This window comes from Oncorhynchus mykiss, chromosome 32 (genome assembly GCF_013265735.2).
Source record: "Oncorhynchus mykiss isolate Arlee chromosome 32, USDA_OmykA_1.1, whole genome shotgun sequence".
Lineage (NCBI taxonomy): Eukaryota > Metazoa > Chordata > Actinopteri > Salmoniformes > Salmonidae > Oncorhynchus > Oncorhynchus mykiss.
This window is the reverse complement of record NC_050572.1, coordinates 34,541,973-34,564,169: the sequence shown is the minus strand read 5'-3', so window position 1 is coordinate 34,564,169 and position 22,197 is coordinate 34,541,973. Positions and strand designations below refer to the sequence as shown.

Below are 22,197 nucleotides of genomic sequence, written 5' to 3'. Positions count from 1 at the left end.
GCCATCTCCTCCCAAGGAGCCACCATTGGTAGGTTCGAGGAATTGCTTTGTGGCCTTATGGAGGTGGGCCAAACGTTGGCTGAACGCCATGAATGGGCGTGGGACATTTTGTTGGAGCATTTCCGCGGGTTATCATCGGTCACTCCATTCTCGGGAGCCCCGCTTACCTCCCCCGGAACGCTTAAATGGAGAGCCTGTCGGGGAGTTTCTAGCTCAGTGTGCCCTCATCTTCGAGCTTCAGCCCTCCTCCTTCCCCTCGGATCGCTCCAAGATAGCCTACCTCATCACGCTGATGTCCGGTAGAGCTCTTACCTGGGCTACTACTGTATGGGAACAACAGCCGGCCATTTGCATTTGAGTTTCAGCCGGCCATTTGCATTTGAGTTTGTAGGAGAGGTGAAGAAGGTTTTTGATGCCCTGTTCTCCGGGAGAGAAGCTGCCCGGAAGCTAATCCAGTTTCGGCAGAAGTCCCACAGTGTGGCAGACTATGATGGGGATTTCCAACGTTTGCAGCGGAGAGTGCTTGGAACCAGGAAACGCTGTTCGATATGGTCCTGAACAGCGTCTCGGAGGAGGTCAAGGACGAGCTTGCTGCTCGGGAGTTACCTACGGATCTCGATTCCCTCATCGCTTTGACCATCTAAATCGATGCGCGAATACGGTAACGATGGAGGGAGAGGAAATTCGATTTCGCTTGCACGTCCAGGGATTCCACCTTGCCTCTGGCTGTCCCGTTGCCAAGAGAACCCGAGGCTTCCCGACCTCCCCCGAGAGTTGCCGAAGACGGCTGAGTCACCGCTTACCGAGCCTATGCAACGAGGCAAAGCTGGGCTGTCGCCAGCGGAATGGCAACACAGGATCAACGCGAAGAGTTGTCTGTACTACGGGACTTTGGGTCATTTTGTGTCCTCTTGTCCTTTAAAATACCAGGCTCACCTGTAGGAGCGAGTACTCTGGTGGGCCATATGGGGAACTTTTCTGCTTCCCTTGCTCACACCCCTTTTCATGCCATCCTGCTGTGGGGAAACCAGTCTAAATCTCTCCGGGTCCTCATTGACTCTGGGGCCGATGAGATCTTTTTGGACGCGACCCTCTCCATTCCCATGGATGTTGGAGCACTGGATGGGCGCTCTATAGGCCGGGTCACTCATAATACCACTCCCATCAACCTACGGATGTCAGGGAATCATAGCGAGACTATTCAATGTCTGCTCATCAAGTCTCCTCAGATTCCCGTGGTTTTGCGATTCTCCTGGATCCAGCTACACAATCCCCTCATCAACTGGTCTATGGATGCCATCATGGGCTGGAGTCTGTTCTGCCACGCCCATTGTCTGAAGTCAGCGCAGCCCGCCCCGGGACATCTTCCTGGGGGCTCAGAAGGTGCCCCGCACCTCTCCGCCATCCCTGCGGAGTACCAGAGACCTCTGGGAAGTGTTCAGCAAGGCCCGGGCTACGTCGCTTCCGCCGCACCAACCCTATGACTGCGGTATTGACCTTCTCCCGAGCTCCACGCCGCCCCGGGGACGTCTGCACCTGCTGTGTTCCAGGCTCTGCTTAATGATGTTCTCTGTGACATGTTGAACCGGTTCATTTTCACCTACATTGATGACATCCTCGTCTTCTGGAATCAGTTGTTTGTGAAGGTGGAGAAGTGCGAGTTCCATTGCTCCACCATCCCCTTTCTGGGTTACAGCATCTCTTCTGGGAGTGTCCAGATGGATCCCAGGAAGGTGGTGGATTTCCTCAGCCTACATCCAGGGTGCAGCTGCAACGTTTCCTGGGGTGTGCCAACTTTTATGCCGTTTTATCCGAGTTTACAGCACCCTGGCTTCCCCCCTGACTGCACTCACCTCTACCAAGGTCCTGTTCACGTGGTCCTCTGCTGCTGACCGGGCGTTCCCGGGACCTCAAACACCGCTTCACCACTGCTCCTATCTTGGTTCATCCTGACCCTTCCTGTCAATTCGTGGTGGAGGCCGATGCTTCGGATGTCAGAGTGGTCTGTCCTGTCCCAACGTTCTGCCCTGGACCTTAAGCTGCATCCCTGCGCCACCTTCTCCCACTGACTCAACGCCACGGAGAGGAACTACGATGTGGGGAATCGAGAGCTTCTCGCAGTGAAGATGTCGTTGGAGGAACACTGGCTGGAAGGGACGGAACTTCCGTTCATTGTATTTACCGACCACAAAAACCTGGAGTATCTCCGCACCGCCAAGTGCCTCAACTTCAAGCAAGTGAGATTGGCCCTGCTGTTTACCCGGTACAACTTTTCCCTTTCTTACCGGCCAGGGTTCAAGAATGTCAAGCCGGATGCCCTGTCTCGTGCCCGGTGATGGTACTCAGCTGGGGTATGGGAAAACAGGTCTAGCAGGGGCAGCGGTCCTAATGTTTATGCCTGACGCTGTCCGCTCCACGGCCCTGAAGTGGGCCCATTCCTGCCACCCGGGTTCCCGTCGAACCTTGGCCTTCGTGCGACAATCCTTTCGGTGGCCTACTTTGGTGCAGCACGTCTTCCGAATCCATGGACTGCCAGTGGACATGGTCTCTGACCGGGAGCCTCAGTTCTCGTCTCAGTTCTGGAACGCGTTCTGCACCCTCATTGGGTCATCGGTCAGCCTGTCCACCCCCAGTCCAATGGCCAGTTGGAGCGAGCCAACCAGGATCTAGAGACTACGCTGCCTGATCTCCGCCAACCCCACCACCTGGAGCCAGTAGCTGGTGTGGGTCGAATACGCCTGCAATACCCTTCCCTGCTCTGCTCTGCTACATGCCTAACACTCGTTTGAGTGTTCCCTGGTGTATCAGTCCCCACTCTTCCCCAAGCAGCAGGAAGAGGTCGGCATACCTTCTGCCCAGATGTTTGTCCGCCACTGTCAGCGTACCTGGAGGAGAGCCCGGTCAGCCCTCCTCAAGACAACTTCCAGGTATTGACGACAAGTGGATCGCCTTCGGACCCTGGCTCCCAAGTACCGTCTCGGGTAGAAGGTATGGTTATCTGCCCCTCCAGGTGGAATCCCGCAACTATCCCCCTGGTTTATCGACCCATTTCCCATCTCCAAAATGATTAGCCCCTCTGCAGTTCATCTTCTGTTGCCCCGTACCCTTCGTATACAACCCACCCTTCATGTGTCCAGAGTTAAACCCATGTCTCAGTACCTGGTTGACTGGGAGGGTTACGGCCCAGAGGAGAGGTGTTGGGTCCCCGCCAGAGACATCCTTGACCCAGGCCTTTTCAATGCCGACAATCCAGTCAACTAGGTATGCGCCCAGGTAGGACGTCAGGGGGAGGGGGGGGACGGGGGGGGGGTTCTGTCACACCCTGATCTTTCACCTGTCTTTGATTGCCCCCGCTCCAGGTGTCACCCATCTTCCTCATTATCTCCTGTGTTATATACCTGTGTTTTCTGTCTGTCTGTGCCAGTTTGTCTTGTTTGCTGGGTCAACCAGAGTTTTTCTCTCAGCTCCTGCTTTTCCCCAGTCTCTCTTTTTTCTCACCTTCCTGGTTTTGACCCTTGTCTGTCCTGACTCTGAGCCCGCCTGCTTGACCATTCTGCCTGCACCTGAGCCTGCCTGCCGTCCTGTACCTTTGCCCCACCTCTGGATTACTGACCCCTGTCTGCCCTTGACCTGTCTTGTGCCTGCCCCTGTTGGATTATTAAACTGTTGTTAATTCAACATTGTCTGCATCTGGATCTTATTGTACCTTCAAACTTGTTAGCAACATGGCGAAGATTGCGTACTCCTCATGTCCTCGCTCCTCTCTTCTCGTCTCCTTCTCAAAACCCATTTAATGAAAAAGCCAGAGGTCTCTCCCCTCTGACCTTCTCCTCTAATGGGTTTGGAGAAGGAGATGAGGAGAGAGGACGTGAGGAGTGTGCAATTGAGATCTTCCCAAGGTCTCATTAGACATGTCAAAATAGTAACATTTAATTGTTGTAGTTATACATGTACAGTATGTCACCATGGCTGCCATATGTCTACTCACTCACCTGACAGAATGAAGCAAACCGATGCAGCCTTGAGGAAGAATGATTCTCCTTTGCTGAGGGCTGTGGTGATGCATATGGCCCCTGTGACCATCAGGAAGAGACCGAAGAGGGCCATCATGGCCGCCGCCACATTCAGACCTGGGAAGAGAGAAACGGTTATCGTCTTGATACAGGTACATTCCATTATTCATAGTACACTGGCACCAGGTACATTTACATTTGAGTCATTTAGCAGACCCTCTTATCCAGGGCGACTTGCAATGAGTTCATTCAACTAAGGTAAGTAAAATAACCAAATAAGTTCAACCTTATTCAAAATGGCCAATCTACAAAAGGTAAAGTCCTTGCATCCACTTGTAATTCTCACAGATATTGGTACATCCCCTCACTGATATACTCTAGGGAAGCGTTTCCCAAACTCGGTCCCGTGGACTCCAAGTAGTACACATTTTGTTTTTTGCCCTAGCACGACACAATTGATTCAAATAATCATGACGATGATGATGAGTTGATTATTTGAATCAGCTGTGTAGTGCTAGTGCAAAAAAACAAAATCTGCTCCCCTTGGGGTCCCCAGGACCGAGTTTGGGAAATGCTGCCCTAGGAGTTACCGACTTGCCTAGAGGATAATAGAAACGTTAAACATCGCACTCCTGACACGTAGGGCATCATGCCCATTGAAACTAACAAAAAATCCAGAAGATAGTTTATTTTGCGCATAATAAATCCAAAGAAAAATAATTTGGCCATCAGTGCCCCTCTTTAAAAAATGTGGCGCATGACACCTCTGGTTTAGAGCTCACGAAAAAAATAAAAAGGATTTCACAATTTTCCCATATTGACCCATGAAGAAACAGTCCTACTGACTTCAATGCTATAATGGAAAAGGAGTAGGTGGAATACATTTTAGACACTTACTGCAGTCAATGGCTGACCCAGTGCAACATAGATGACAGACTTGAGGAAGAAAGAAAGTGTGTGGGTGGGCAAGGTGAGACATGGGTTGAAAGAAGGCAGGGGACAAGCTGACTCACTCTTTTCTGTTGTCTTCTGGAAGATGACGGCATTCTCTCCAGTGGTGTAGAACTTGAAGTAGGTGCAGTTGGATTCTAAAGGAGATAGGAGAGACAAGGAACTTATTTGAAACAGACCTTATCAACTTGCACATCACCATAATCTTATTGCGACTCATACGGCTTGCGGCACACTAATTATTATGCATTCGTGCACATCGATGACAATGCCAAGGTTATGTCTTCTATGCAATTAGTGTTATGGCATCTTGTAGTCTGATAAAAGGTAGTTTATTCTACATATAGACGGCCCTCTCTAGTAAGACATTTTAGTACAGTATTTCTGGGTAATACGTGTGTGAGTTTAAGGTAAGCATCTATCCCTACAGAATGTAAATGTATATTGCAGTCCATCTGTGACCCAGTCTACACCTGAAGGCCAGTCATTGGATTATGGCCACAATACAAATAACTGATATCTAGCCGTGACTAATGGTGGGGCTATAGCTAAGTAATGATATAATTGTCACTTCTGGCCTTGAAATTTGGGATCCTGAAATTTGGCAAAACTACCCCAAAACTAAAATCTGGCATAAAGGGCCATAGGATTTGTCAAGAGAGTGTTTTGAATGTATGAGTTTGAGTGAATGCGGTTTGGTTTACACTATTTGCAAGTATGCAAAAAATGGGTCTGTGATTTATGATAGGTGATTTTGTACAGATTGGATTGCATGAGTTTGAGTGGATACCGTTTGGTTAACACAAAATAATGTAGGTCTATTCATGCAACTCCAGAGCAGTTACCTCCTGGCAGTTCAGCCGGCCCACAGCTCTCTCGCTCAGGGTCTATGTCAGCCACCCACAGAGTCCGGGTGCATCCTTTCCACAGCCCGTAGTGTGCTGCCAGACATGTCTGGTTGTTGTAGAAGTTCTTGGGCGGAGACAGCACCACCCAATACTCTGTGCCCAAGCCCAAGACAGTCAACACCACACCCACGATGGCCACGAAGAACGCCAGCTTGATCTTGCCCTCCTGGACCTCGCTCATGCCTCCTGATGTTGACGCTTTTGCACGGCGCTTAACTCCCATAGCACCAGCCCCAGCCCCTCTGCCACCCATGACACCGGTCAGTCCCAGAGTACCTGCTCCGGCTCCTACTCCTGCCCCTGGTGGAATCGGCCTGCCATCCTCTTCGTGCAGAAAGAAGGTGGACCACATGGCTTTTCAGATGTTTACGATTGAAAAAAAAAAAATAGGAATAATGGATAAAGACAGGTAGAGAGTGTAGGGAAGGAGGAGACAGGGAATGGGTTTATATTGTGAGGTGGCAGTGGAGCGATAGAAAGGATGGTAGACAGGGAAAGAAGGGAAATGGGATTTAGCAGCACTGACTCCGTTTATAAAGCAAACATACCAAACCCACCATAAAAAAGGGATAAGGCATATTAAGGATTATCAGTGCAGAAAATATGTATATTCGTTTTTTTGTTTTTTTGAGTCGACACAAATCATTAATAGTTAGGTATTAACACCAGACATCGAAAGCTTGATGTAAAAGGTGGTTTGTAAGAAGTGTGCAATGAGCGGGTCATCATGAAAAATGGTTCAAAAGATAGAATAGATTAGAAAAAAAAGAGCAAAAAGAGAGGTAGCTTCCGTGTAAATGTTGGGAAACAGCGATATGGAGGAGAAGCCAGGAGGGAGAACGCAGCTTATTCTAGAAGAAAAACCAAGAAAAAAAACAACAACAATGAGTTTTAACATCAGTAGAAGAAAAATCTACTGACTTTAATCCATCACAATGTTAGTACAAACTAAAATGAACAACTGCCATGTCACCTTATAGAGTCTGATCCAATCCAACATGGCAAGTATAATTTTGATGCTGCAAAGAATACTTTCCAACTGCATGGTTGGATATCAAGTCTGAACCAGCACATGTTCATGAGTGCTAAATTGATACTTTCTCACCTTTTCATAGCAAATATTGTGTGCACCAGTGGAGGTCAGTACCGTTTTAAGATGAGGGCAGACACAATAAATGTTTATGAGCATGACCTTATTTCTATTACAGCGTATTGGATGACTGCCATTCATATTCCATTCACCCAGTTCCATGTAACATTGATAGGTTTAGGCTACTACATGATACTCCAATGTTCCCTATACCCATCATGAGGTTGCTACAACCTAGCCTATGAATAAAAGTTTACAACATAAGTGCACAGGTCGAGAGAATGTTTTGTAATCATGGTGGCAGATTGTGTTACATTCAATACTGCCTTGCACACACTTTTGCCTGCATCTAACGTTTGCTGATCTAGGGTGTAATCATTAGTCCTACAGTTGAAAACGAGAGTTGCTTTTGGACAAATTCAGGTATGTCTTTCCCTGTTTCGTCACGTTTGCTTCAGTTTAAGAAACATTTTTCAACAGAATTGGAGGAATGAATACACCCCTGATCACACGCAAACACAGTTAACTTTCATAGCAGCCATAAACAAAGAGCATGGTCACTTTGTTGAATTCCTTTTCGCATCTACGCGCGCTACTCCTCTCTCACCTTTTTCCTTCACTTGCAGACTTCAGTGCACAACACATTAGCTGTCTGTGATCAGGCTGATTTTTTTTTCTCAAGCCAACCCAAGCTAACTGCTACACACAGCCTACATCGTTGTCACTATATTATCTAACGCCATAGTCAACATAGCTAATAGAACTAACGCATTAGTCAACCTGCTACAATCATGCAGTACAGTGTACAGTTAGCAATAAGTTTAGCAGTTACACCGGCAGGCCCCGGTGGCAATAAATTAATAAAACCTTCCTTGACTTGGAAGACTTCCAGTGTTGGATAGCCTTAGCCAGCTAGCTAATCTAGCACCCCTCTCCGTTTGAGCCGTGTGTTTGAGTAGGCTAAACTAGCTAGCTAAATACTGTAAGTGAAAGTGAAAAAAATACTACGAAAACTAGCTCTCTCGTTCTCCATCTTCAATTTTGAAGAAATGTATTTGTTAACTGTAACTATTGTCTTTCTATCTCTTCGAGTCAACTACTCACCACAAGTTATGCACTGCAATGCAATCTGTAGCTTATGCTCTCAGTCCTAGATTAATTCTCTGATCCTTTAATTGGGTGGACAAAATGTAAATTCATGCTGTAAGAGCTCTGATAGGCTGGAGGACGTCCTCTGGGAGTTGCCATAATTACTGTGTAAGTCTATGGAAGTTAGTGAGAACCATGAGCCTCCTAGGTTTTGTATTGAAGTCAAATGTACTCAGAGGACAGAAACTAGCTGTCCTCCGGCTACACCATGGTGCTACCCTACAGAGTGCTGCTTAGGCTACTGTAGACCTTCATTGTGTGTTTTAATCAATTATTTGGTGACGTGAATATATTTTGTATAGTTTAATCTAAAAATGATAGTTTTTTTTTGTTCCACTATTTTTATGAAATTCTCTGAGGTGCCTCCACTGGTATGCACATGTTACTTCAGTTACTATCATTTAAGTCAGCGTTGTGTTAAAGTCACTTACACATCTTAAAGAACTATATCTATATTTACTGTAGACTGAAAGATGGACAACAGTAGTAATTATCCTACACATAGCTAGCTACCTTACAGAGAAGCCTAAGCAACTAGTATGCCAACTAAAAATAAGACAATGAAATGGTTTCATCACAAATATTTGCACAGCATTACTGTTAACCTCGCATGATATACAAATGGACAGCTTAATAAGAGGAAGCTCTGAACCATAGAGGTTACAATTACAGATGCAGAACAGTCCTCTATGACTCAGTTCTGAATACTTAAAGTGCCTCGCAATATTCCATTCAAAGAAACTTATTAAATTACAATACCCATTGAAATATACAACAGTGTGATCAACATGAAATTGAAATCAGCACAAACACAAACGGCAACAAATGCAGAGACCCCAGAGCAACATTCACAAGGCCACCATTTGAGCATAAGCAATTCAGTTTATTTTTCAGCGCTGTCATTAAAAATCTACAGCGGACACAAATGAATTAACGTCTACTCATTTTGCTTTGCGATAGACTTTAGGTCATGACCACGGTACAAATCATAACAATGATATGAAGAAGTTGCTGACCTGCTTGGTGTGTGTGTGTGGTTCAGTTCGGGAATGAAAAAGGGCGAGGCGAGGAGAGGGAGTGAGCGAGAGAGGGATCGCAGAGGAAGAGAGGAGAGGAGGTATGGGCAGTGGAAAGAGGGTGGAGGCCAAAGTAGCCTTGTGTTGCAGAGAGTTGATGAATGGGTGGGTTTAGTAACTATGTGGCCACATGCCTACGTGGTGTTTGAAAGTGTATATGTTTGTTTAGACATGCACGTATGGTTGTGCTGGAACCTGTCTGTCTTTGCTGGCCCCTGTAAAATGTATTTGCAAGAATATGCGTCATGAGTGTGTGGTCTCTATATCACTCTGTGTCTGTGTCGTGTGTGCATGCGTGCGTGCGTGAGAATGTGTGTGAGCATGCACCCGTTACTGTGTGTGTGTGTGTGCATGTGTGTTTGCGTGTGCCTGCACCTGATAGTGTGTTTGTCTGAGTGAGAGAGAGAGAGAGCGCGTGTACACGAGAGAGTTTGGTGTGTGTGTTTCTTCATTCTATTTTTGACAACCACCTGTTAATGACATAAAAAAAAAGAACTAGAGGCACTGGACCCCCGACAAGGTCAGGAAAGGGGGTGGAGGTAAATTCCTGGTGCTTCTGCTAGTATTTTGTTGATTAAAGAATTGTGGCTGCAACACTTCAAAAAAGAAACTCTGCATATAGCCTTGAAGGTGTGACGTAGGTGGAGCAAGATCGAGTAACGGCAAGGGGCAAACCAAATACTCTGCCTCTGCTGACAACTTCAAACCCACGATTTATCCATGGTCAATCTGGGTTTGTGTAGGAGACAGTATTATCTGATTACAGCTAAGCAACTGGACTTGCAGGATCTATTCACAGGGTCTATATCACTTAACGGTAATGTACCCTTGAGCAAGATCCAACCTGTATTGCTTGAGTTAATGCAAAGTCTATTTTAAAGCGGCTATATAAAGCGGCTATGCAAAAGTAAGTGTGACTTCTGTACATTGCCCTAGATAAAGGCGTCCTCTTGGCAGGAGGAAGAAGAAATGGGGACATTTTAGAAATGTACTTGATGTCTTCCATTCTAAAGGTGACATTATTACAATTGTTGCTGGGGAGACAATTTGGGAATGATTTATAAAAACTCAAAATCAAGTTGACTCAAAAGTAAATGTCACTTTCTCCTGTATCGGAAAGTTGAAAGAAAAATGTGATCATGCATGTAAATCTTTTATGCCGCCACTGCCCAATGCAGAACCTTATACAGTGAGTGCAGTGGGGATGGCTGTTACCAGCACATACCGTTCAGATCCTATGTCCTGAAGCACATCCTGTACAGTACACAACATAGGCATAAGGACCTCAACACCATACCACAACTCCCGATCAGGGGGAAAGACCTATGCAGTTAGGTCACAGAGGGAATCCAGGGATGACTGTCTCCAAACCTCGCTACACTGAAAGACAGGAGGAGTGTAATCAGTTAAAGCCAGTCGAAAACAGTGATCCTGAATTGATTCATTGACTTGTTTAATGTATTTATTGTACAGGGTTTTGCATGAAAAAAATGACATACTGTATGAACAAATAATTGTTTAACAAAAATACATGTACTGCTGGTATGTATATCTGGGCCCACATAATAACATATTAGTCTATAAGAATGCAACGCAGGGGTAGTTGTGACCTCTCTGGTCTGAACTGTGCTTCAACAGAGTTGGTCGTTATGCGACTGGAAATGTTCATTCACGTGGGGAAGTATTCTCCTGTCAGTGACAGAATGCTGCAGTCAGATGTGCTCAGCATTGTGATAAGTAATGAGAGAGACCGGGCCGTGTTCGAATACAGAAATGCATCCTTCCTTCCTTGTTTCCTCAAATATCTTTGAAATGCATCCTCCCTTCCTTGCGTCCTTGAGGCAAGCAGAGATTTATACGTGATTGGATAGGTGTAAGAAATGTTACCACCCCATTACTTTCACCAATCCAACTAATTGATATCTCTGATTACTTCCAGGAAGGTAGGAGGGAAGGATGCATTTCTGAAGTATTAGAAAAGGGTCCTGGACTGCGACTTACTAAGAAACTGTAGCAGCAAATTATCTCCATAAGATGGCACTACCAGTCAGAGCTTTGTGGGGCTGCAGTACAGGACAAAATGAGCCCCCCTGATTTAAAAGGCATGCATGGCGAGGATGAATTCTAATGCGTAATATGATTAGACCAGTGTGCGGGGGATTCATACGGGACAAAGTTGGGGTTGGGTTGCGTTGTGCTGTTGTGGTCTATGGATAATACATTACTATTATAAAAAAAGGCTTCAAAGTTGACGAAGACTAAGGCTTGGAGTGGTACTTAATGCCTTATTTGGCGAGTATGGCATGAAGTTCTTTCTGAAATGGGACCTGACACGGGAAATGTAAGGTTTATTATAGGTTCGCTGCAGTATAGCTGGAAGGATTGTATATGGTGTGGTATTAAGGTTTAGTAGGGTACATTCCATTGTGGTGCACTGTCAGTATGGCAGTGCATCCACTCCTCCCTGACTATGAGCTGCATTATAGCCAGTGGTAATACTGTGCTTCCTTCTCTCTCTGATTATATTAAGGTCCTGGCTGACGCAGAGAGAGATAAGGGGATTGCCACAGGAGGAGCGCCTGCCAGTTCTGTGCACTGTGAAGAAGAACGATTACTCATCAACCTCCTTGTCTCTCTCTCTCTCTCTCTCAATTTTTCTATCACTCACTTAGTGACACACAGACCCTTTCTATGTTGATTTACTCTATCAACAATTATTTGTCACACAATTCTCGCTCTCACTCATATTTCCCTATCTCAATTTTCTCTAAACAAATTTCCTCTCCCATTTCACCTGACAACATTATCGTTGTGAAGACAGTGTGAAAGAGAAATTACCGTTACTGGAGTTATACCTAGTACTGATGTGCACTCAGTATAATGTTTCAAAAGCAGCCTATCAAAAGTAACAGAAATCAAATCAAATGTATTTATAAAGCCCTTTTCACATCAGCCGATGTTACAAAGTGCTTATACAGAAACCCAGCCTAAAACCCCAAACAGCAATCAATGCAGATGTAGAAGCACGGAGGCTAGGAAACCCCCCCTAGAAAGGAACCTAGGAAGAAACCTAGAGAGGAGCCAGGCCCTGAGGGGTGGCCAGTCCTCTTCTGGCTGTGCCAGGTGGAGATTATAAGAGCACATGGACATTAAGGCCAGATCGTTATTCAAGATGTTCAAATGTTCATAGATGACCAGCAGGGTAAAATAATAATCATGGTGGATGTATAGGGTGCAACAGGTCAGCACCTCAGGAGTAAATGTCAGTTGGCTTTTCATAGCTGAGAATTCAGAGGTCTAGACAGCAGGTGCGGTAGAGAGGGAGAAAGGGGGGAGTTAAAACTCTAGCAGCAGCACGACAAGGTATCACGTCTGGTGAACAGGTCAGGCTTCCATAGCCACAGGCAAAAGAGAAGAAACTGGATCAGCAGCATGACCAAGTGGACTGGGGACAGCCAGGAGCATACTTAAGTTCACACAGGACACCAGATAAGACAGGAGAATTTCACCAGATAGGAAAGAGTAATGCTAGCCCCCCTGCACATTGACTATTGCAGCATAGATACTGGAGGATGAGACGGGAGGGAGGTATCGGGGGACACTGTGGCCCTGTCCAAGGATACCCCCGAACGGGGCCAACCAGGCAGGATATAACCCCAACCACTTTGCCAAAGCACAGCCCCCACACCACTAGAGGGACATTAACAGACCACCAACTTACTACCCTGAGACAAGGCTGAGTATAGCCCATGGATATCTCCTCCACCTCATAAGCCCGAGGGGGCGCAAAACAGGAGAGTAGAGCATTGCAGTAGTCTAATCTAGAAGTGACCAAAGCATGGATTGGCATTTCTGCATACTTTTTGGACAAAACATTTCAGATTTTTGCAATGTTAAAACTTCTTTGGGATAGGGGGCGGTATTTTCCCGGATCAAACGTGTGCCCAAAGTAAACTGCCTGTCACTCAGGCCCAGAAGCTAGGATATGCATATAATTGATAGATTTAGAAAGAAAACACACAAAAGTTTCTAAAATGGTTAAAATTATGTCAGTGAGTATAGCAGAACTGATATGGCAGGCAAAACCCTGAGGACAAACCACCCCCCCAAATCTTTTTTTTACCTTACCACTGTTTTCAATGGCTAGTACTCCAATTATAAGCCCAAGTCCTCCCAAATTCCAGTTCCTAGGGCTTCCACTAGATGTCAACAGTCTTTAGAAAGAGTTTCAGGCTGGTTTTTGGAAAAACGAGCCAGAAATTCTAGTTTTTCTAGGTGGCTCCCATTTTGTCTGTAGTGTTTCCAAGCGCGTGGAGGAAAGCTTGTTCTTTCTTATTTATCTCCGGTAAAGACAATAACGATTCTCCTTCTTAAATTTTATTGTTTATTTGCGTATTAGGATACCTAAGGTTTGACTATAAATATTGCTTGACTTGTTTGGGAAAGTTTATTCGTAACGTTTGGGATTCATTTGTATGCATTTTGTTGGAGGGAAACTGAGTCGATTATTGACTGAAGCGCGACAGCTAAACTGGGTTTTTTATGGATATAACGAAGGACATTATCTAACAAAAGGACCATTTGTAATGTAACTGGGACCTTTTGGAGTGCCAACAGAAGAAGATCTTCAAAGGTAAGGCATATATTATGTCGCTATTTCTGACTTTCGTGTCGCAACTCCCTGGTTGAAAATGATTTGTTATGCATTTGTGTGCTGGGCGCTGTGCTCAGATAATCACATGGTTTGCTTTCACCGTAAAGCATTTTTGAAATTTGACACGGCGGCTGGTTTAACAACAAGTTAAGCTTTATTTTGATGTATTGCACTTGTGATTTCATGAAAGTTTAATATTTATAGTAATTTATTTAGAATTTGGTGCTCTGCCATTTCACCGGATGTTGTCGAGGTGTCCCGCTAGCGGCACGCTTATCCCAAATTAAGAAGATGGAAAAAGCTGACCTTGAAATATTCTTGTTCGTCAAAAGAGAGATCAGTTTTATTTGAGACGACAGTACAACCAACAAGATTAATTGTCATATCAAACAGCAGATTTCTTTGTTTCTTGGGACCTAGAACTAGCATAACGGTTTTGTCAGAGTTTAAAGTAAAACATTTGCTGTCATCCACTTCCTTATATCTGAAAAACAGGCTTCCTTGGTAGGCTTCACCATGTTCAAAATGTACAGCTGTGTGTCATCCATATAGCAGTGAAAGTTGATATTGTGTTTCCGAATCACATCACCAAGATGTAGAATATTTCCAGAAACAATAGTGGTCCTAGAACGGAACCTTAAGGAACACCGAAACTTACCATTGATTTGTCAGAGGACAAACCATCCACAGAGACAAACTAATATCTTTCTGATAGATGAGATCTAAACCAGGCAATAACTTTTCTGTGTAGGCAAGCGATTATCAACTTTTATCTGGAGCAGATGGTCGAGGGGCACGAACATAATTACAAATAATTTGTAGACTGCAAATTGACCGCAAGAATCCCAAACAGATTTAACGATTGACTAAAACATAATAATTTCAAACCTTGCTTACATTTGTATAAGATCACGTGTCTCTATATTGTGGGTAAGAATACTTGGGAACAGACATCTTAAATTAAGATCACTTGGAGCTGATTTCCTGGTGTTTTTACAGTCTTATGTCCAACAATGAAAATTCCACATGCAAAAAAATATGTATACACTACCGGTCAAAGGTTGTAGAGCACCTACTCATTCAAGGGTTTTTCTTTATTTGTACTATTTCCTACATTGTAGAATAATAGTGGAGACATCAAAACTATGAAATAACACATGTAGTAACCAAAAACCTGTTAAACAAATCAAAATATATTTTGTTTGAGATTCTTAAAATCAAATACAATTTGAATCAAATACAAAGACGTTCAGTCTTTGGATAACAAAGTTGATGAGCTTAGAGCAAGGATTTCTTTCCAGAGAGACATTGGGGCCTGTAACATACTTTGTTTCACGGAAACATGGCTCTCTCGGGATACTCTGTCGGAGTCAGCACGGTAGCATTTGAGGGAAAGTGAAAGCGCGAACCATCGCATTTAACAATGGCAAGGCGACTGGTAATATGGCAGAATATAAAACAGTGTAGTCATTCACTCTGCAAGGCAATCAAACAAGCTAAACGTCAGTATAGCGATAAAGTGGAGTCGCAATTCAACGGCTCAGACATGAGACGTATGTGGCAGGAACTACAGACAATCACGGACTACAAAAAGAAAAGACTCACCTCTGTCATCATGAAGTGCTTTGAGAGACTAGTCAAGGATCATATCACCTCTACCTTACCTGCCACCCTAGACCCACTTCAATTTGCTTGCCTCACCAATAGATCAACATACGATGCAATGGCCTTCACTCTACACACACGAGGAATCGTACGTACACAAATGTAAGCAAGGTGTGAAATGAGGATATTTTAGTCAAACATAGCTGTTTGGACTTCTTGCGGTCAATTAGTATTCTACAAATTATTTGTAATCATGTTCCTCCAGAAAAAAGTTGATGATCCCTGGTCTACACAGAATAGTGATTGCCTGGTTTAGATCTTATCTATCAGATAGATATTATATTTTTTTCTCAGAAAACTTGGGGGGGGGACAAATATAACCACCCGCGGTCCACCAGTTGACGAACCCTGTGGTAGACCCATTAGGGTTTCCAAACTCTCCAAAAGAATGTGGTTGTCGATGGTGTCAAAAGCCACACTAAGTTCTAGGAGCAGGAGAACAGATGCAGAGCCTTGGTCTAATTTACCACCTTTTACGAGTGCAGTCTCAGTTCAATGACTGGTCTAAAACCAGACTGTACTGTTTCGTATACATTATTTGTCTTCGGGAAGGCAGTGAGTTGCTGTGCAACAGCTTTTTCTAAATTGTTTTAGAGGAATGGGAGATTCAACATACTCTAGGCTGATAGTTTTTTACATTTTCGGGGTCAAGGTTTGGGTTTTTCAGGAGAGGCTTTATTTCTACCACTTTTAGTGAGTTTGGTGCACATCTGGAGGATAGGGAGCCGTTTATTATGTTCAACAAACTAGGGCCAAGCACAGGAAGCAGCTCTTTCATTAGTTTAGTTTAGAGTTCGTACAGACAATAGCACGTCAAATTCAAGGATTTAAGTACTTTTTCAAGCACTAATATTTATTTTCAAGGACCATCAATTTGAAAATAGTTGCTATTATGCAATGGTTTCTAGTTGCCACCAGATGGCGGCATATCGCCACAACCTCCTATATTTTTTTTACTAACTTTTTATAATCCACTTCTTCAATCAGATTGTTAACTAACTAGCAAATATATTAAAGCTGCCTGATAAAGCTAGCCAGTTTATAGTAAAGCTAGGATGAATGTGCAGGCCATACCGATTTCGACAAACCATTTCTGTATGGACCTCACTTTGTGCATGGGGGCATTGTCATGCTGAAACAGGAAAGGGCCTTCCCCAAACTGTTGCCACAAAGTTGGAAGCACAGAACCATCTAGAATGTCACTGTATGCTGTAGAGTTAAGATTTCCCTTCACTGCAACTAAGGGGCCTAGCCTGAACCATGAAAAACAGCCCCAGACCATTATTCCTCCTCCAACAAACTTTACAGTTGGCACTGTGCTTTGGGGCAGGTAGAGTTCTCCTGGCATCCAACAAACCCAGATTTGTCCGTCAGACTGCCAGATGGTGAAGCGTGATTCATCACTCCAGAGAACACATTTCCACTGCTCAAGAGTCTAATGACGACAAGATTTACACCACTCCAGCCGACACTTGGCATTGCATATGGTGATCTTAGGCTTGTGTGCGGCTGCTCGACCATGGAAACCCATTTCATGAAGCTCCCAACGAACAGTTCTTGTGCTGATTTTGCTTCCATAGGCAGGTTGGAACTCAACAGTGTGTTGCATCTAAGGACATACAATTTTAACCCGCAACGTGCTTCAGCGAGCTTGTGTGGCCTACCAATTTGGAGCTGCTCCTAGACGTTTCCACTTCACAATAACAGCACTTACAGTTGACCGGGGAAGCTCTAGCAGGGCAGGAATTTAACGAACTGGAAAGGTGGCATCCAATGACGGTGCAATGTTGAAAGTCACTAAGCTCTTCAGTAAGGTCATTATACTGCCAATGTTTGTCTATGGAGATTGCATGGCTGTGTGCTCGATGTTAAACACCTGTCAGCAACGGGTGTGGGTAAAATAGCCGAATCCACTAATTGCAACTTGGCTATCCTCACCTAAAGGCGATAGTTCTCTTGTATATTAAGAGTACAGAGACTGCAATGAGAAGGCATAATGTTACTTAGCATTTTTTGGGCCGGAGGAGGTCCTGCAGATCTTTGTCCAGATAAAGCGTCCGGGGTAAAAAAGTTCAATTTAAAAAAAGTAGTGTGAGGACAAAACTAAAACTAAGACCTTGGTAAACATATATACAACGTTTGATTAAATAGTCATTAGGAGTTTATAAGTTTGGCAGGTAGCCAAGTAGCAACAAAGAGAACAGCAGTACGGAGACAATTCAGAAGTGCGTTGCGTCACCAGTCACGTGAAAAAGGGAATGTCCGTCCAACCATTGCAGGAGACACAAAATGGCCGTCCAGCCACTCAACAAAGTATTTTATTTCCCCAAAGGATCATTTAGCTGGCCAGGTGTTGGACTGAGCAGTTCAACCACACCTCCCTAATTGGATTTCACAACAGGAACGGACATCAATTGAATGCCCGACAGCCTCAAGACAGGACAGGACACCTCACCGGACTGAATGGCTCCAGCCATTCTACACTGAAGCTAAATTAAGATGACCCTGGATGGCCCCATCACATGTGGGAACCTGTCACTCAGCAGATTGGCTTGTTGGTGTGAAAGAGGATATGATACAACTGGCTGAGACACATGTCCCTAATTCACCCTGCGGCCAAATGTATTCATAGTGCGACTGCCTGGCACTGCTGGTAGACTTGGCTGAACGTTTCTGGTGTCATCTTTTTTTACTTTATGTAAATAGAGTGAAATGCACACTGCTCTAGTCCTGGCTATTAGAAACAAACACTTACAGTGCCTTCAGAATGTATTCACACCCCTTGACTTTTTCCACATTTTGTTGTGTTACAGCCTGAATTTTAAATTGATTACACTTAGATTTGGTTGTCCCTGGCCTACACACAATACTCCATAATATCAAAGAAGAATTCTGTTTTTAGACATTTTAGACTTGAATTAAAACTGAAAAGCTGAAATGTCTTGAGTCAAAAAGTGTTCAACCCCTTTGTTATGGCAAGCCTAAGTAAGTTTAGGAATAAAAATGTGCTTAACAAGTCACATAATAAGTTGCATGGACTCATTGTGTGCAAAAACAGTGTAAACGTATTTTGAATGAGTACCTCATCTCTGTACACCAAACATACAGATCATTTTAAGGTCCCTCAGTCGAACAGTGAATTTCAAACACAAATTCGACCACAAAGACCAGGGAGGTTTTCCAATGCCTCGCAAAGAAGGGCACCTATTGGTAGATGGGTAAGAAAAAAAAGCAGACATTGAATATCTCCACATACAGTATATAGTGTATGTAAATGAGATATTTATGCATTTAATGTTCAATGTGCAAAAATGTCGAAAAACATGTTTCCACTTTGTCATCTTTGTGTGAGAAAAATAAAATATGTCATCCATTTTGAATTCAGGCTGTAACAATAAATGTGGAATCAGTCAAGGGGTATGAATACTTTCTGACGGCACTGTATGTAGCCTCGTAGCTGGCGACGGTAGATAGAGGATGAGTCATATAGACAGAGAGGTAGAACCGCGCTTCCTCTCAACTAGTGCCCCCAGAGAAATAATCAGATGGCAGCATACTGTAATACTTATGTTCAGAGGTTGCCACTAATGTTCAGACAAAGTGATGTTCACTTTTCCATGCTCTCCCCTATCTTTGGCCAGTGCACTTAAAGCTGCGGCATTACGTAACAGAGGTCTGGCAACAGAACATTATTTTTTCAAACCGGCAATGTATGCAGGCAATTCCATGTGAAACTTAAAATGATCTACAATTTTTTTATTTTACTTGAGCCTTTTTCAATTTGAACGAATAAAGATATTAGAATTTAATTAAAATGATTCAGTCTTTGATTCTGTTAAAAGGGAAAACTGAACTATCCCATAACCTGTCTATATGGTACAACTTCCTGTGGTAAATAAAGGAATGTGTTTGGGGGAAGTTGAGACGTCAGTCATCATTAGCATGCCTTGGACCCAGTCAATAATTAATTCCAGCCACAACATTGAAGATATTGGTGTGGTGCTCCAAAAAGATCCCAAAGCTGTTAGGTCTATTATTGTGGTACCATAACAAGGATAATTAGGGTCAGGCTAGAAGGAAAGGCCTATGTTTAGCACCATCGAGCCACAAATAGTGAAGAGCCCAGATCAGGGTTATGAAATGTGCTTAGTTGTGATCTTATAGGTTGGATGGGACTGTGTGACTGTTGCCAATGCCAAGGATTTTACCCTCCTCCATCAATGCGGCTTTTGTCATTCCTGTGCAAAATGTGTACTTGTTCAAAATAGTTAATACAACAATAATCAATAATCAGTTTTGGCCAGTGTTAACCTCTTACACTGTATGTAACTAAATGTAATTCAAACCAGGGTGTCTGTAGTGACGCTTCTAGCACTGAGATGCAGTGCCTTAGACCGCTGCGCCACTCGGGGGCCCAATGTAGCCTCGCTATTGTTATTTTACTGCTGCTCATTAATTATCTGTTACTTTTATTTTTTATTTTATTTTATTTTCTTAAAACTGCATTGTTGGTTAAGGTCTTGTGAGTAAGCATTTCACTGTAAGGTCTAATACACCTGTTGAATTCGGCGCACGATACAAATCAAATTTGATTTGGCTTGAACGAATGATCTCCGCATGTGTGGTTCCCACCGTGAAACATGGAGGAGGTGCCTTTCTGGTGACACTGTCTGTGATTTATTTAGAATTCAAGGCACACTTAACCAGCATGGCTACCACAGCATTCTGCAGCGATACGCGCTTAGTGGGACAATCATTTGTTTTTCAACAGGACAATGACCCAACACCCCTCCAGGCTGTTTAAGGGCTATTTGACCAAGAAGGAGGGTGATGGAGGGCTGCATCAGATGACCTGGCCTCTACAATCATCCGACCTCAACCCAATTGAGAGAGTTTGGGATGAGTTGGACCACAGAGTGAAGGAAAATCAGCCAATAAGTGCTCAGCATATGGGGAAACTCCTTCAAGACTGTTGGAAAAGCATCCCAGGTGAAGCTGGTTGAGAGAATGCCAAGAGTGTGCAAAGCTGTCATCAATGCAAAGAGTGGCTACTTGGAAGTTACTACATGATTCCATATGTGTTATTTCATCATTTTGATGTCTTCCCTATTATTCTACAGTGTAAAAAAAAAAAAACCTTGAATGAGTAGTTAAAAAAAATGACTGGTACTGTATAAGCAAAAATGTCAGTCAAAAACGGTGCCAGAACCACGCAGGTCCCTAAAACAGCGGACTTGACATCTATTAAATTGCAACTACTTGCGGAGGTAGACCATTTTTGAGTGTTAAATTTAACACTATTAGAGTTGATGTAACACTTGCATTTTTTCTCACTCTCAACTCCAACTTTACAGTCGACCCTCGGAGTGACCATTGCTCTCAAATTCAGCCATATGGAACAACAATAGCCGTGTGCAACCAGATGCAGTGCTATGAAAATGCCAATTGGGGTTGTGCACTGACCATGCCATTCTTATTGACCTCAGCAGATAAGAGGCCACACTGGCTGGACCGAAGTATCACTGGACAGTCTCTCACTGGACAGAACTACTTGGCGTTCACAAGGCAAATAGTGTCTAATGTCCATCTCACCTCTCTCTCTCATACTCCCTCCTCACCATCATTGTTCTTCCTCCTGTCCACCCTCCTCCTTACTCGCCCTCTCTTTTCCACCCTCCTCGCTTCGTCTAGGAATCGGTTACTCTCTCTCATCCAACATCTTCTGTTCAAACTCTCTGAACTCTCCGAAACCCTTAAGCAGAATTAGCATTAGAAAATATATTTCTGATTTGGTTAATTTGATCATTATCATGGATAAGTGAAAAGGCACTTTCACCTCTTTTTATCAAGGTATTTACAAAAAATCTAGAAAAAGTACATTTTTCTTTAATGTGACAACCTATGCTTATGCAGTATTTGCCATATCAATATAATGTGAAGTCTACTGTATGTTCATATAACCAACCACCTTGCATTTTTTTTGTTTTATTTCCCCAATGGTCTTTGCTTTACATACAGTGCCTTTAGAAAGTATTCATACCCCATCCACATTTTGCTGTGTTACAGCCTGAATTCAAAATGTGTTAAATAGTTTTTTGTTCTCTCACCCATCTACTCACAATACCGCATAATTACAACATGACATGTTTTTAGACATTTATGCAAACGTATTGACAATGACATACAGAAATATCTAATTTACAAAGTATTACACCCCTTTGCTATGACACTCTAAATTGAGAGCCACGTGAAAAAACACACACAATAGCACAATTGGTTGAGAGCCCGTAAAACTGCAGCCATCTCCACCGGCGCCATGTACTCTTTGGCCTGATTGCAAGGCGCCGTGTCTGGAGAAAACCAGGCACAACTCATCACCCACCTATCACCATCCCTACCGTGAAGCACGGTGGTGGCAGCATCATGGTGTGTTGGGAAATCTGTTATGAATGTATTGTAATGTTTTTAAAATTGTATAACTGCCTTAATTTGCCAGACCACAGGAAGAGCAGCTACTGCCTTGGCAGCAGCTAATGGGGATCCATAATAAATACAAATACAAATACGAATGGTATGGAGATACTTTTCAGCGACAGGGACTGGGAGACTGGTAAGGATAGAGGGAACAATGAATGGAACCAAATAGATGCAAATCCTTGATGAGACCTCGTACCGGACAACGATTTTTTCT

At 43.8% G+C, this 22,197-nt stretch overlaps 1 protein-coding gene across 2 annotated transcripts in view; it reads right to left on the bottom strand.

Annotated features, from left to right (window-relative positions):
- LOC110489308 (voltage-dependent calcium channel gamma-6 subunit) overlaps nucleotides 1-22,197 on the bottom strand; it is a 45,372-nt gene that overhangs the window by 3,456 nt on the left and 19,719 nt on the right. The window contains exons 1-4 of one of the 2 annotated variants that reach the window (XM_021562020.2): nucleotides 9,128-9,250; nucleotides 5,810-6,723; nucleotides 5,027-5,101; nucleotides 3,993-4,130 (exon numbers count right to left, since the gene is read on the bottom strand). In XM_021562020.2, the coding sequence (XP_021417695.1) occupies nucleotides 3,993-4,130; nucleotides 5,027-5,101; nucleotides 5,810-6,224 (628 nt within the window). In that variant the 5' untranslated portion in view covers nucleotides 6,225-6,723; nucleotides 9,128-9,250. Of the gene's footprint in view, nucleotides 1-3,992; nucleotides 4,131-5,026; nucleotides 5,102-5,809; nucleotides 6,724-9,127; nucleotides 9,251-22,197 lie in introns of those variants that run through there. The other variant, XM_021562021.2, reaches the window with a different exon arrangement.